The sequence below is a fragment of the Balaenoptera musculus genome, chromosome 10 (genome assembly GCF_009873245.2).
Source record: "Balaenoptera musculus isolate JJ_BM4_2016_0621 chromosome 10, mBalMus1.pri.v3, whole genome shotgun sequence".
NCBI classification, from domain to species: domain Eukaryota; kingdom Metazoa; phylum Chordata; class Mammalia; order Artiodactyla; family Balaenopteridae; genus Balaenoptera; species Balaenoptera musculus.
This window is the reverse complement of record NC_045794.1, coordinates 39,159,031-39,174,287: the sequence shown is the minus strand read 5'-3', so window position 1 is coordinate 39,174,287 and position 15,257 is coordinate 39,159,031. Positions and strand designations below refer to the sequence as shown.

The following is a 15,257-nucleotide window of genomic DNA, read 5'->3' as shown; positions in this document are numbered from 1 at the left end:
ATATTTCAGATATTTTTCAAAGTCTTATTTATGAATAGTGGAATTAGCACCATTTGTTGAGAAGACTGTCCTTTCCCTGTTGAATGGTCTTGGCACCCTTGTCAAAAATCATTTGACCATGTATGTGAGGGTTTATTTCTGGGCTTTCTATTCTGTTCCATTCATCTATATGTCTATATGTCAGTACCCCACTGTTTTGATTACTGTGGCTTTGTAGTAAGTTTTGGAATCAGGAAGTGTGAGTCTTCCTGTTTTGTTCTTCATTTTTAAGATTGTTTTGATTATTCAGGGTCCTTTGAGATTCCATATGAATTCTAGGATTTTTTTTTTTTAATTTATTTTGGCTGCACTGGGTTTTAGTTGCAGCACACGGGATCTTTGTTGCAGCATGTAGGCTTCTTAGTTGCAGCATGTGGACTTTTAGTTGCAGCATGCAGACTCTTAGTTGTGGCATGCATGCGGGATCTAGTTCCCCGACCAGGGATCGAACCCGGGCCCCCTGCATTGGGAGTGCGGAGTCTTAACCACTGGACCACCAGGGAAGTCCCCCCACATTTTAACAGTATTAATGTTTGAATTAATGTTTGGATCCAGAACATGGGTGAGTTTCCAGTTATGTTTTACTTAATTTTTTTCAGCGGTGTTTTGCAGTTTTCATTGTACAAGTCTTTTACTTCCTTGGTTAATTCCCAAGTATTTTATTCTTTTTGGTGCTGTTGTAAATGGAATTGTTTTCATAATTTCCTTTTTACATTGTTTATTCATGTAGAGAAATGTAACTGAATTTTATTTGTTGACTTTGTATCCTGTTGCTTTGCCCAATTCATTTATTAATTCTAATAAAATCAGAAAAAATAAATTCTTTTTGGTGGAGTCTTTAGAGTTATCTACATATAAGCTCATGTCATCTGCAAACAGAGATAATTTTACTTCTTCTTTTCCAATTTGATGCCGTTTCTTTTTCTTGCCTGATTGCTGTGGCTAGAACTTCCAGTACAATGTTGAATGGAAGTGGTGAAAGTGAGCATCTTTTCCTTATTCCTGATCTTAAAGAAAACTGTCAGTCTTTCACCATTGAATATGATGTTCACTGTGGGTTTTTTATATGTGACTTTTATTATGTTGAGGTAGTTTCCTCTTTATGTTCCTAGTTTGTTGAGTGTTTTTATCATGAAAGTGTGTTGAATTTTGTCAAATGCTTTCTCTGCACAAATTGAGATGATCATGTGATTTGTTTCCTTCATTCTGTTTGTGTGACATATTACATCAATTGATTTCCATATGTTGAACCCTCCTTATATTCCAGGAATAAATTCCACTTGGTCATGCGTGATATGTAATTTTTAAAAAATGCCGCCAAATTCATCTTGCTAGTATTTTGTTGAGGATTTTTGCATCAGTGGTTATAAGGGATATTGGCCTGTAGTTTTCCTTTCTTGTAGTGTTTTCATCTAGCTTTGGTATCAGGGTAATGCTTGCCTCATAGAATGAGTTGAGAAGTGTTCCCTCCTCTTCAAGTTTTTGGAAAGTTTGAAAAGGAGTGGCATTACTTCATTAAATGATTGATAGGATTAACCAGTAAGGCTTTTTTTCCTTTGGAGATTTTTGATTACTGATTCAATTTTATTTATTTATTTTTTAAAATTTATTTATTTATTTTTGGCTGTGTTGGGTCTTCGTTGCTGCACGCAGGCTTGCTCTAGTTGCGGGGAGCGGGGGCTACTCTTTGTTGTGGTGGGCAGGCTTCTCATTGAAGTGGCTTCTCTTGTTGCGGAGCATGGGCTCTAGGCGTGCGTGGGCTCAGTAGTTGTGGCTCGCGGGTTCTAGAGTGCAGGCTCAGTAGTTGTGGTGCATGGGCTTAGTTGCTCCGCAGCATGTGGGATCTTCCTGGACCAGGGCTCAAACCTGTGTCCCCTGCATTGGCAGGCGGATTCTTAACCACTGGGCCGCCAGGGAAGTCCTGATTCAATTTTATTACTAGCTATATAAGTCTATTCAGATTTTCTGTTTCTTCATGATTTAGTCTTGATAGGTTTTGTGTTTCTAGGAATTTGTCCCTTTTGTCTGGGTTATTCAATTTGTTGATATACAGTTTGTTCTGTTAGAATGGTAGCAATGTCTCCACTTTTATTTCTGATTTTAGTAGTTTGAGTCTTCCCTCTTTTTTTCTTAGTCTGTCTAGCTAAAGATTTGTCAATTTTGTTGATCTTCTCAAGGAACCAATTTTTGTTTTGGTTTTTCTCTAGTTTTCTTTATTTTATCTCTGCTCTAATCTTTATTATATCTTTCCTTCTGGTACCTTTGTGTTTAGTTCTTTTTCTAGTTCCTTAAGTTATAAAGTTAGTTTGTTATTTTGAGATGTTTCTTGGTTGTTTTTTTTTTTTGGCCACACTGCATGGCTTGTGGGATTTTTAGTTCCCCGACCAGGGATTGAACCCAGGCCCCCCAGGCAGTGAGAGCACGGAGTCCTAACCACTGGACTGCTAGGGAATTCCCAATTTCTTGTTTCTTTTTGTTTTTTTAAAGTACTTTTTACTTTTTAAATTTTTAGTTTTTTGGCCACTCTGTGTGGCATACAGGATCTTAATTCCTCAACCAGGGACTGAACTCATAGCCCCTGCATTGGGAGTGTGGAGTCTTAACCATTGGACTGCCAGGGAGGTCCTTGGTTTTTTTAATGTAGTGTTTGTAGCCATAAATTTCTCCCTTAGCACCACTTTTGCTGCATACCTTAAGTTTGATATGTTGTGTTTTGTTTTTCTTGGTCTCTAAGTATTTTCTAATTTCCCTTTTGATTTCTTTGATCCATTGGTTTAATTTCCACAATTTTGTGATTTTTTTTTTTCCCCCAATTTTCTTTCTGATCCTGATTTCTAACTTTATCTTGTTGTGGTCAGAAAAAATACATGGTGTGATAGGTATCTTTTAAAATCTATTGACTAAGTTTGCAGCCTAACATATGGTCTGTCCTGGATAATGTCCCATATGCACTTGAAGAATGTATGTGCTGCTGTTTTTGGGGAGAGTGTTCTGTGTATGTCTGTTAGATCTAGTTAGTTTATTTATTAAGTCCTACTTCCTTATCTTCTGTTTGATCCGTCTATTATTGTGAGTGGGGTATTGAAGTCTCCAACTATTACTGTAAAACTGTCTATTTCTCTTTAATTCTGTTAGGTTTTGGCCTCATATATTTTGATGGCCTGTCATTAGGTGTGTAAATGTTTATAATTGCTATGTCTAATTTCTGTAGCTAGCCTTTTAAAATATATAATGTTCTTTTTTTTTTATAATGTTCTTTTTTGTCTCTTGAAGTCTTTTTTGATTTCAAGTCTATTTTGTCTGCTATTAGTATAGCCATGCATGCTCTCTTTTGGTTACTGTTTGCATTGTATATCTTTTTCCATCCTTTCACTTTCAGCCTGTTTGGGTCTTTGGATCTCAGCCTCTTGTAGATAACATATAGTTGGATCATATGTTTTTATCCATTCTACAAATCTCTGTCTTTTCCTTAAGAGTTTAATCCATTTACACTTAAAGTAATTACAGATAAGGAGAGATTTACTTCTGTCACTTAATGCTATTTGTTTTTTATACAGGCATACCTTGTTTTATTGCACTTTGTAGATATTGCATTTTTTATATTGAAGGTTTGTGGCAGCCCTGCGTCAAGCAAGTCTGTTGACGCCATTTTCCCAACAGTATTTGCTTACTTCGTGTCTCTGTTACACGTTGGTAATTATGGCAGTATGTTGAACTTTTTCATTATCATTATATTTGTTATGGTGATATGTGATCAGTAATCTTTAGTATTACTACTACAACTCACTGAAGGCTCAAATGATGGTTAGCATTTTTTAGCAATAAGGTATTTTAAATTAAGGTATGTCCATTTTTTTTAGACATAATGCTATTGCACATTTAATAGACTGTAGTGTAAACACAATTTTTATATGCACTGGGAAACCAAAACATTTGTGTGGCTCACTTTATTGTGATATTTGCTTTATTGAGATGGTCTGGAACTGAACCCACAGTATCTCCAAGTTATGCCTACTGTATATGCCTTATGGCTTTTTTGTCCCTCATTTCCTGCATTATACTGTCTTTTGTGCTTAGTTGATTTTTCATAGTGAAAAAATTTAAATTCCTTTTTCATTCATTTTTTGTATTAACATACAAAATTCGTCCCCTTTACAACTGCATCCTCATCCCTTTTGGTTGTTGATGTTACAAAATTAAATATTTATACATTGTGTGCCCCCCAAAAAGTAATAATTCTTTTAGATGTATTAGGCTCTTATACTATATAAAAAATAAGATTTGGAATTATAAGACAAAGTTATAGTAATACTAGGTTTTACACTAATTTTTTTTTCCCTGAGAATGTGTTAGTCTCCTAAATCATGTAGAAAGCAAAATGTGCAATTACAAACCATTGTTACAATACCAGCTTTTATAATTGCCCATGTATTTACTTTTATTGAGGTCTTTATTTCTCCATATGGCTTGAAGTTACTGTCTTGGAGGACTCCCTTGAGCCTTCCTCCTATGGCTGGTCTAGTGGTCACAAATCCCCTCAGCTTTTGTTTATCTGGAGATAATTAATTTCTCCTTCACTTTTTTGAAGGACATTCTTACTGGATATAGGATTCTTGGCTGACAGTTTTTTTCTTTTAGTACTTGGAATGTATCAGCTCACTGTCTTGTGGCCTCCAAAGTTTCTGTTGAGAAATCTCATGATCTTATTGAGGATCCCTTGTATGTGACAGTTTGCTTCTTGCTGCTTTCAGAATTCTGTCTTTGGCTTTTGAAAGTTTGAGTATGATACGTCTTTTTTTTTTTTTTTTAATACCATGATTTTAAGAATTGAGGTATAGTTGATGTACAATATTATATAAATTTCAGGTGTATAACAAAATGATTCACAATTTTTAAAGGTTATATTCCATTTATACTTATTATAAAATATTGGTTATATTCCCTGTGTTGTACTATATATCCTTGTAGCTTATTTATTTTATACATAGTAGTTTGTACCTCTTAATCCCCTACCCTTATCTTGCCCCTTACCCCTTCCCTCTCCCCACTGGTAACCACTAGTTTGTTGTCTGTATCTGTGAGTCTGTATCTATTTTGTTATATTCATTAATTTTATTTTTTAAATTCCACATATAAGTGGTAACATACAGTATTTTAGCCTAATACCCTCCAAATTCATCTATGTTGTTGCAAATGGCAAAATTTCCTTCTTTTTTATGACTGAGTTGTATTCCATCGTATATATACCACATCTTCTTTACCCATTCATCTGTTTTTTTTTTTTTTTTTTTTAATTGAAGTATAGTTGGGGAGTTACTTGGTGGTCTAGTGGTTAGGATTTGGCGCTTTCACTGCCGTGGACCGGGTTCAATCCCTGGTCAGGGAACAGATCCTGCAAGCTGTGTGGTGTGGCAAAAAAAAAAGAAAAAAAAAAAAATAGAAGTATAGTTGATTTACAATGTTGTGTTAATTTCTGCTGTACAGCAAAGTGGTTCATTTATACATATATTACATTCTTCTTCATTTTCTTTTACATTATAGTTTATCAGAGGATATTGAATATAGTTCCCTGTGCTATACAGTAGGACCTTGTTGTTTATCAATTCTATATATAATAGTTTGCATCTGCTAACCCCAAACTCCCACTCCATCCCTCCCTCATCCCCCTCCCCCTTGGCAACCCTAAGTCTGTTCTTTATGTCTGTGAGTCTGTTTCTGTTTCGTAGATAAGTTCATTTGTGTCATATTTTAGATTCCACGTATAAATGATATCATATGATATTTGTCTTTGTCTGACTTAACTTCACTTAGTATGATAATCTCTAGGTCCATCCATGTTGCTGCAAATGACATTATTTTGTTCTTTTTTAATGGCTGAGTAGTATTCCATTGTATATATGTACCACATCTTCTTATCCATTCATCTGTCAGTGGACATTTAGGTTGTTTCCATGTTTTGGCTATTGTGAATAGTGCTGCTATGAACATTGGGGTGCATGTATCTTTTTGAACTATAGTTTTGTCCGGATGTATGCCCAGGAGTGGGATTGCTGGATGATATGGCAACTCTATTTTTAGCTTTTTGAGGAACCTCCATACTGTTTTCCATAGTGGCTGCACCATCTTACATTCTCACCAACAGGTGGGAGGGTTCCCTTTTCTCCATACCCTTTCTAGCATTTGTTATTTGTAGACTTTTTAATGATGGCCATTCTGACTGGTATGAGGTGGTACCTCTTTGTAGTTTTATTTGCATTTCTCTCATAAGTAGTGATGTTGAGCATCTTTTCATGTGCCTGTTGGCCATCTGTATGTCTTCTTTGGAGAAATGTGTATTTAGGTATTCTCCCCATGTTTGGATTGGGTTGTTTGTTTTTTTGTTGTTGAGTTGTATGAGCTGTTTTTATATTTTGGAAATTAAGCCCTTATCAGTCACATCATTTGCAAATATTTTCTCCTAGTCCTTAGGTTATCTTTTCGTTTTGTTTACTGTCTCCTTTGCTATGCAAAAGCTTGTATTTGATTAGGTCCATTTGTTTATTTTTGCTTTTATTTCTATTGCCTTGGGAGACTGACCTAAGAAAACCTTGGTATGTTTATGTCAGAGGATGTTTTGCTTATGTTCTCTTCTAGGAGTTTTATGGTATCATGTCTTATGTTTAAGTCTTTAAGCCATTTTGAGTTTATTTTTGTGTATGGTGTGAGGGTGTGTTCTAACTTCATTGAATTACATGTGGCTATCCAACTTTACCAACACCACTTGTTGAAGAGACTGTATATTCTTGCCTCCTTTGTCAAAGATTGACTGTAGGTATGTGTGTTTATTTATGGGCTCTCTATTCTGTTCCGTTGATCCAGATGTCTGAATTTGTGCCAGTACCACACTGATTACTGATAGCTTTGTAGTACTGTCTGAAGTCTGGGAGGGTTAAGTATGATATGTCTTGATGTGAGTCTCTTTGAGTTCATCCTGGAGTTCACTGAGCTTCTTGGATATCTATATTCATGTTTTTTCATCAGATTTGGAGAGTTCTGAGCTGCTGTACCTTCACATATTCTCTGCCTCTTTCTCTTTCTTTTCATTTTCTGGAATTCCCACAGTGCATACATTGGTCTATTTGATGGTGTCCCATAGGTCCCTTAGGCTCAGTTCACTTGCTTCAGTCTTTTTTCTTTCTGTTCCTCAGACTTGATAATTTCCATTGTCGTATTTTCAAGTTTGCTGATTCTTCTGCCTGTTCAGATCTGCCTTTGAATCCCTCCAGTGCATTTTTCATTTCAGTTATTGTACTTTTCAGCTCCAGGATTTCTTTCTGGTTTCTTTTAAAGTTTTTAATCTCTTTTTTGATACTTTCATTTTGTTCACATGTTGTTTTCTTGACTTTTTGACATCTTCATTTCCTTGAGTATCTTTAAGGCAGTTAATGTCTTTGCCTAGTAGATCTGCCATTGGGTCTTTTTCAGGGACAGTTTCTGTTGATTTTTTTTTTTCCTTTGAATGGGCTATACTTTCCTGTTTCTTTATGTGCCTTGTGATTTTTTTGTTGAAGACTGGACATTTGAATCTAATAACATGGTAACTCTGGAAATCAGATTGTCTCCCTTTCCTGGGGTTTGCTGGGATTTTTTTTTTTTTTTTGGTTTTATTTTTTTGTTTTTTTTTTTGTATATTTGGGGTGGGGGCTTGATTTTAAAGGATATTTATATGCTGAGGATCAGCTTGATGTGTAAAATTAAGGTCTTCTCAGTTCTTATCGGAGCCTTTTCCTGGACATTTCTGTAGGGACAGTGTTTGTTTTTAATGTTCTACTCTAATATCTGGCTCCCAAAGGGAGAAAAAGCAAAAAATGAAGTGGGGGAGGAAGGGGGCTGGCCCTTTTATATCCAGGGAAGTCACTTCAGCCAGAGGGGGGAGGGGATTGCAACAATGGAGGGAGGTGCAACAACAATAGCTACCTTTCTCTTTGTACCTCTGTGATCGAAAGCAGCAGTCAGCGATCAGACCACAGATCTCCCATATTTGGAAAATAGAGCCCTTTTTGCCTAACCAGGGTCCCCCAAGCTGTGTGCAAGCGACTCCAGGAACAGGTACACAGCTGACTGGGGCTGAGAGCTGAAACTGAGGGAAGTTAACCTCAATTTATTGTCCAGGGCTTACCCTGGCAGCTGCAAGCCTTCAGCGGACTGCAGAGTTCCAAAATAGTTATGTCAGACAGATTCTGCCTTTGCAGTTGTTGTCTAGATGGGACAGATTCCTGGTGCTTCCTACTCTGCTGTCTTCACAGAATCTTCCTCCTTTTTTAAGGCTAAATGGTATTTCATTGTATATATAGACCACATTTTTTTTAATCCATTCATTTATTGATGGACACTTGGGTTGCTTTCATACCTTAGGTATTGTGAAAAGTGCTGCAACGAACATGGGAGTTCGGATGCCTCTTTGAGATCTTGTGATGCTTGATTGAAGGTTTAAAAAATCTTATCTCTCCTGATGGTAATAATTATCAGTCTCATGTTAGAGTAACCACCTGGTTATGGGCTATCCCAAACTCCCAATGTCACAGCAAACACAGTCTACTCATTTCAGTGTTTTTTTTCCATTTGATAAATTACCTGAAGTGAAAAGATGCTATTTGCTTCATTCTAGGCATGCCAGGCTGCCAAGAAAACAAAAGCAGATGACCGAGGAGCAGATGAAAACACTTCGGAGCAGACAATCCTTAATATGATTTCCCAGAGCTCTTCAGATACAACTATTGCAGGTTTAATGAGTATGTCAGCTTCTTCTACCACAAGTGCAGTGCCTTCCCTTCCAGCCACTGAAGAGTCAACCAGTAACTTAAGCAATGTGGAGATGTTGCCTAGTGAGCGTTGGCTGTCCTCCCACCCTCCTTTTAAGGTAGAACCTGCTCAGGGTCATCGGACTAGTGAGAATTTAGCACTTATAGGAGTTGATCATTCCTTGCAACAGGATGGTTCAAATGCATTTGTTTCCCAGAAGCAGAATAGTAAGAGTGTGCCAGCAGCTAAAGTATCACTGAAAGAATACCGTGCAAAGCATGCAGAAGAGTTGGCTGCCCAGAAGAGGCAACTGGAGAACATGGAGGCCAATGTGAAGTCACAGTATGCCTATGCTGCCCAGAATCTCCTGTCTCACCATGATAGCCATTCTTCCGTCCTTCTGAAAATGCCCATAGAGGGCTCAGAAAACCCTGAGCGGCCTTTTCTGGAAAAGACTGACAAAACAGCTCTCAAAATGAGAATCCCAGTGACAAGTGGAGATAAAGCTGCCACTTCAAAACCAGAGGAGATAAAAATGCGCATTAAAGTTCACACTGCAGCTGACAAGCACAATTCTGTAGATGACAGTGTCACAAAGAGCCGCGAGCACAAAGAAAAGCACAAGACTCACCCATCTAATCATCATCATCATCATAATCACCACTCACACAAACACACTCACTCACAGCTTCCAGCTAGTACTGGGAACAAACGTCCAGGTGATCCAAAACATAGTAGCCAGACAAGCACCTTAGCACACAAACCCTATAGCTTGTCTAGCTCTTTCTCCTCTTCCAGTTCTTCTCGTAAAAGGCCCCTCCCTGAAGAGACTGGAGGGGCAGTGTTTGATCATTCAGCCAAGACTGCCAAGAATACTAAATCCTCTTCCATAAATTTCTCCTTCCCTCCTCTTCCTACAATGGCCCAGTTGCCTGGGCATAGCTCAGACACAAGTGGCCTTACTTTTTCACAGCCCAGCTGTAAAACTCGAGTTCCTCACATGAAATTGGATAAAGGCTCCACAGGGGCCAATGGTCACAATGCAACCCAGACCATAGACTATCAAGATACTGTGAATATGCTTCACTCTCTTCTCAATGCCCAAGGTGTTCAGCCTACTCAGCCGCCTGCGTTTGAATATGTTCATTCTTATGGAGACTATCTGAATCCACGGGCTGGTGGAATGTCCTCCAGACCTGGCAATACAGACAAACCCCGGCTACCACCTCTACCATCAGAACCTCCTCCACCACTTCCACCCCTTCCCAAGTAAAAAAGAAAAAGACGAGTAGAAAAAAACTTCTTTAAAAACACACCTTTTTTTTTTTTTTTTTGAACTACTGATTCTGGACTAAGAAAATTACTTCCCTTATGACATATGTCACCCTTGTTGGACTAGGAGTAAATTTATATTGAGACATAGGTGGGAAGGTGGTAGAGGGCCTTGGTTATTATATCTCCTGCCTCAGAAATTTAACTATTTTATTATAGTTTTTACTGAGAGGTGAGAATGTGTTAAAGCTGTGAAGGATTCAGAATACTTTCTCTATTCTTGGCCTCTCCACCTCCTAATTAGGTTGATTAGAGTTGATATCTTCCCTCTTCTTGCCAGGACTGAAGTATGGAGGGTTTGTTTTATCAAACAGTTGTGGATCCCTTTGGTGTTTAATATATCAGAAGAGAGGAAGTATTTAAATGTCGAAATCTTTTAAGAGACTTTTAAAAAATAATTTAAAGAAAGTAAGTTATCTGTTTAGTTTTTTTTATATAATTGGGGAAGGGATAGGGATTTTGCTGTGTGTATGAGATACACAGCAGTGAGTCCTGGGGGGTGGGATTGGAGGGTGGGGGGTGTGTGTGTAGGGGGGATGGGAGGATAGGATTTTGGCTGTGAGTTCTGAGATCGGCTCTGGCCACTTGAAGTGTTTCGACCTTTAAGTGTGTATGTAAGTGTGGGTGTGTGTGTTTTTAGTGTGTGTGTTTAAAAATCACGTTTTATCTTTCCTTCCCTGTACTTCACCATTTTTACTTCCTAACAGTCTACTAGAGAGAACACGGTGTGGCCTTTAAAACATAAAGGAAGGAAGAGGCCTGTATTTGACATTTCTCTTTCTTTATGTTGTAGTTGAGGGTAGCCTTCTAAATTCTAGTTTGGGCAGGTGCAGCCAATGGTCTGACTCTGGACTCCATTATAAAAACTTCCTTTTTACCCCCTTTTTCCTTTTGATATAGAACAAAGGTGGGGTTGAGGAAGAAGGCTGGAGAGCTAGGCTGGCTTCTGCCCTACAGAATTGGGTGTGCTTTTTTTTCACATTGGGCTTTGGGAAAGTGTTCAAGTAAGAGCAGTCTCAGGGTCTCTGAAGGGAAGGGGGATGTGCTATCCTTCCTTTGAAAAGCCCAGACCATATGTGAGAATAGATCTGGGAGAAGCCATGGAGCTAAAGGATACTGAAAACAATGAAAACTGTGATTGGGAATTTTTAGGACATTGTATTTTAAATTATATTATGAACGTAAGACTTGATTTTTATCCGTATATCTGAAGGGAGGCAGCTGCATCCTCAATTTTTGCAGCCAATATGACTTCAGAGATTGGAGCTTACGAATTTAACAGTGCTGGTGCCATGAGAGTGAGCAAGCCTAGCCTTCAGATACTGTTATGTTTAGATTGTGCATCTTTGGTGGTTTTAGCTTCTAGGCAGAAGTTCTTCTGTAGATTTCTAAGAGTCCTTTAGAAAAATGGATCAGGAGTCCTGTTCTTATGGGTGCTTAATTATCCCATATTTTAGGAGTGAACATTTTTGAGGAAAGAAATCTTTAAAGGGGCTAGAAAGAATTCTAAGCGAAGTTGTCCAGCTGAAAATGCCACCTTGCCACAGATCATTTAATGTTGTGTTTTTTCAGTCTTCATGGTGTTTTTTGCCATGGAAAAGGTGATGCAATTTGAATTTGTCTTCTTGATTTTAATGCAGCTTCTTTCACACCAAATATTCTTTGTGGATAAATTGAATTTTTTCATTGGAAGTCATAGGGAGATAGGAGTTGTACATGTGCTGCTGCTTGCCAGGAACAGGTTGGGGAGAAAACTGAGGCAGTTGAAATTGATGATGCACTGGCCTAATATAGGAGGGAATTTGTTCAGTAAGCCTTAACTGAAGGTGAATTAGTGTCCTGCACTTCTGCATATTTGAACTGTCTGGAGTGCCTGCCATTGCTGTGTAAAGTGAGCTCTGTGCTGATTGATACACCAGTAATACTTTTGACTTGGAATGTCACTTTACTTTTATGGATGACATTTTCCTCTTTCTCCTTGATATTTTCTGTGTTGTGCTAGGTAATTGGTAATTGGTAGATGCGTGGTGTGTTTACTAAATTTAGGCTATTTGTTTAGATTTTGTTTGGCGGAGTCAGCTTTCCCTTCTGACCTTCCCAAAAGGTTATTTAGTTTGCATCTGTAGCTTGTGGAATTGGTGATCGCTGATTTATGAAAATGTCTTTTACAGCTTTCAGTTTTTCTCATCAAATGTCACATATTTTCTAATCACATTCACTCTCTCACCACAGAGATACACATCCACTTGGCCTCAGCAGTTCTCCATGGCAGTCTGTAGTTCCTTAGAACTTTGTCAGGAGTGACCGTGAAAAAAGTGCTTACTAGAGCCTAAGAGCTGCTTTACGCTGCATAGTCTGGCCTTTGCACTAGTAGATCATTGCTGATATAGGTCAATTTAGAGACTTTTTTATATTAGTGCCTCCTGATACTGTTTTAAGATACCTACAGTGTCCACTTTTATATCTATGCATATGTCATGAAACTTCTTATGGGCTCTGCATGAAGCTGCTTGCTGCATTGTCTTTGGGTTAGCAGATGTGCCTGTCAGCTAGCATGCATATTGTCCAAACTCCATAAGCTTAGGCTTCAGAAGATTGTGTGGTTTCTAAACGCTGTGTCTTCTCTTGCCCTCACCACTTCAAAGGGTGAGAAACAGGATTTATACATGCAAAGTTAGTCTAGTAAACGTGGCTTTTTTTCCCCTCCTTTTAACCTTATCAAGGATAAGTGGTGGTAAGCAGGCCTGGAGCCTCAAGTTCTGTAAATTTCATTCCTAAAACTTCGCTTGAATCTCATTTTGGCAAAAACAAATACCTGTGAATTGTCCTTAGGGCTTTTAATCAGATACCTGTGTTGCTGTTAGCTGAACTCTAGTGAAGCATTAATCTAAAGCTGCATTGGTCTTCTGAAGTATCAGTTATGCTTTTTGGGTTTAGAAAATATGTAGGAATTAGTCTAGTCTTTTCACTTGAATCAATATGTTTCCATATCTGAGACCCTCAGCTTCCTCTTTTTTTTTTTTTAAATGATTTTAGTGTTTTGATTTAATGTATCCTTTTACATAGTTCTGTATTATTGGCTTCACCAATATTGATAGAAAAAACTTAAATCTCCAGTTGGAAACAGCAATGGATTAGGATATAGAAATAAAATCATGGTAACATCAGTGCTGGATTTACTTAAGCCTCTGCTACTTAATTCCCCATATTGAAAATCCATACCCCTTATGCCTTGTTTCTGGACAAAGGCAATTAGAGGAGTCTTATCCCAGTATGGTTGGATTTTAAACATATCTGTGTTTCCCGCAGAAACACAGGACTGTGGGAACTTGGGAACTGATTAAATGTTAAAAGGATTAGTCTTTTGTTGATGATCTATTTTGATACTAATACCAAGAAAAGGGATTCTAGGACATCTTGAAGTTGGAATACAAATATTATTCTCTTGGGTTTGGGAGAATTTAAGCAGTCTATGCAACCCTTCACATGGTGAGAAATAAGCCCTCTGCAGTCCCACGAAACTTTCAGTGACTTTGATGCCTCCCCAAATTTCTTGTGTTGCTGCTTGTTAACACCCAGCTTTTAACTGAGTGTTTGTTCCTGGTGGTTTAAAAAATGTTCATGTTGTATCACACTTTCCAGTTTTATCTTTTTATCCCTCTGTGGGATAAAAAGCATGGTACTATAATCCTGCCTGATAGAGTGGTCTGGAGTGAGAATTATTTTTTAAGTGGGAGACCCTTTCATTTTAATGTTTCTAAAGTTTTTAGTATGAACTTGGCATTGGAAAAGGGAGGGCAAAAAAGGAACGTTTACTAAAAAGTGGTGTCTACTCTTCCCCTTTATGAGTGTGTATTCATGGTGAATGAAAAGAAGAGAAAGACTTGACAGCATGCTAATTGAAGCCAGAGCAAGTATGTCTCCATCAGGTTATCAGGAACTCTTCAGTTGAAAGCTGAGGCCTTAACTGATTAGTGGTTGATCACATTGGAATTGGTTATAAGATGGAAGTGCTGGCTGGGTTAAGCACCCAAAGAAAAGAATGCAGCCGACTAACTTAGTGTTAACCTAGGTTTCTGGATTTGAAACTGACCTCTCCACCCTACTCCACACACCTAAAACTGTTTTCTTATCAGACCAAAGAGCAAAGAAGGAAAAAAAATGTAAAACACTTTACCAATCTATGTCACTCAGGTACAATTTTGTGGTGATATTTTTGTCTGTTTTCTTTGTATTGCTCTTAAGAGTCCTTTCCTAGCATATTATTCTGCTCTTGCCTCTGTCCTCCTTGGGGCACCTCAGTTCTGGATGCTACCCCTGGGATCTCTACTGCTGTTATGTGAATGGTAAGATATAAGTGACCATTATAGTAAGGGCTCTTTGTAACACATTAAAAAATTTTTTTTAAAAATTTAAAAAAGGATGTTGTATACATTTTATAGTCTGGCTATCAGTTTGATATCTTGCTGTCAAGTATGTTTCTCAATCTGTATTTATCCATCCCATCAATAAATGTTAATGATAAAACAATCATCTGGTTATTGTTTATGTGTACTGAGTCTTCAAGTTAGTCTTTAACTGTCATTTGATTGATATGATAATAGTTTTGTTTTAGTTTTGGTAATATAGTATACACTTTCTTACTGCACAAGATCCTATGAGAATTGAGTTCACTGGAAATACCTAACTAAGATTTGATCATTACAGTGAACCTGATAGTATAAAGTCTGATGTGGCAGAGGGGAAAAACCCCTCATTCTGTATTGTCGCATGGATACCTGGAAGGGTGACTGGTACACAGAAAAATACATAACTCTAACAGATGATAGCAACATGTACTGCTTATCTAGCAAGCACTATCAATGATTCATAATTGTATATTTGGTTCTTTGAAAACTGAAATGTTGGTATAGACAGCAGTGCTTTTGGAAGAAAAAATTAATAGCCTTCTTGGTGGTGCCTGGAAAAGCTGATAGGGAATACTCACCCTTTTCTTGGGACATAATAAAACCACACACAGAAGGTAAATCTTGCAAATTACCCATTTAAATGGAAAGAATTTTTATGCTATAATGCTCAAATTATAAAAAAATAAGTTAGGAGTA

At 37.7% G+C, this 15,257-nt stretch overlaps 2 protein-coding genes across 5 annotated transcripts in view; one reads left to right on the top strand and one right to left on the bottom strand.

Annotated features, from left to right (window-relative positions):
* Positions 1-15,257, bottom strand: part of TEX49 (testis expressed 49) — a 109,481-nt gene that overhangs the window by 52,844 nt on the left and 41,380 nt on the right. The window lies entirely within an intron of this gene.
* CCNT1 (cyclin T1) overlaps positions 1-15,257 on the top strand; it is a 37,367-nt gene that overhangs the window by 18,461 nt on the left and 3,649 nt on the right. For 2 of the 4 annotated variants that reach the window (XM_036867503.1, XM_036867502.1), the window contains one exon: positions 8,687-10,192. The exons of 1 other annotated variant lie outside the window; for it this stretch is intronic. In XM_036867503.1, coding sequence (XP_036723398.1) covers positions 8,687-10,093 — 1,407 coding nt within the window. In that variant the 3' untranslated portion in view covers positions 10,094-10,192. Of the gene's footprint in view, positions 1-8,686; positions 10,193-15,257 lie in introns of those variants that run through there. One more of the 4 variants, XR_005021602.1, reaches the window with a different exon arrangement.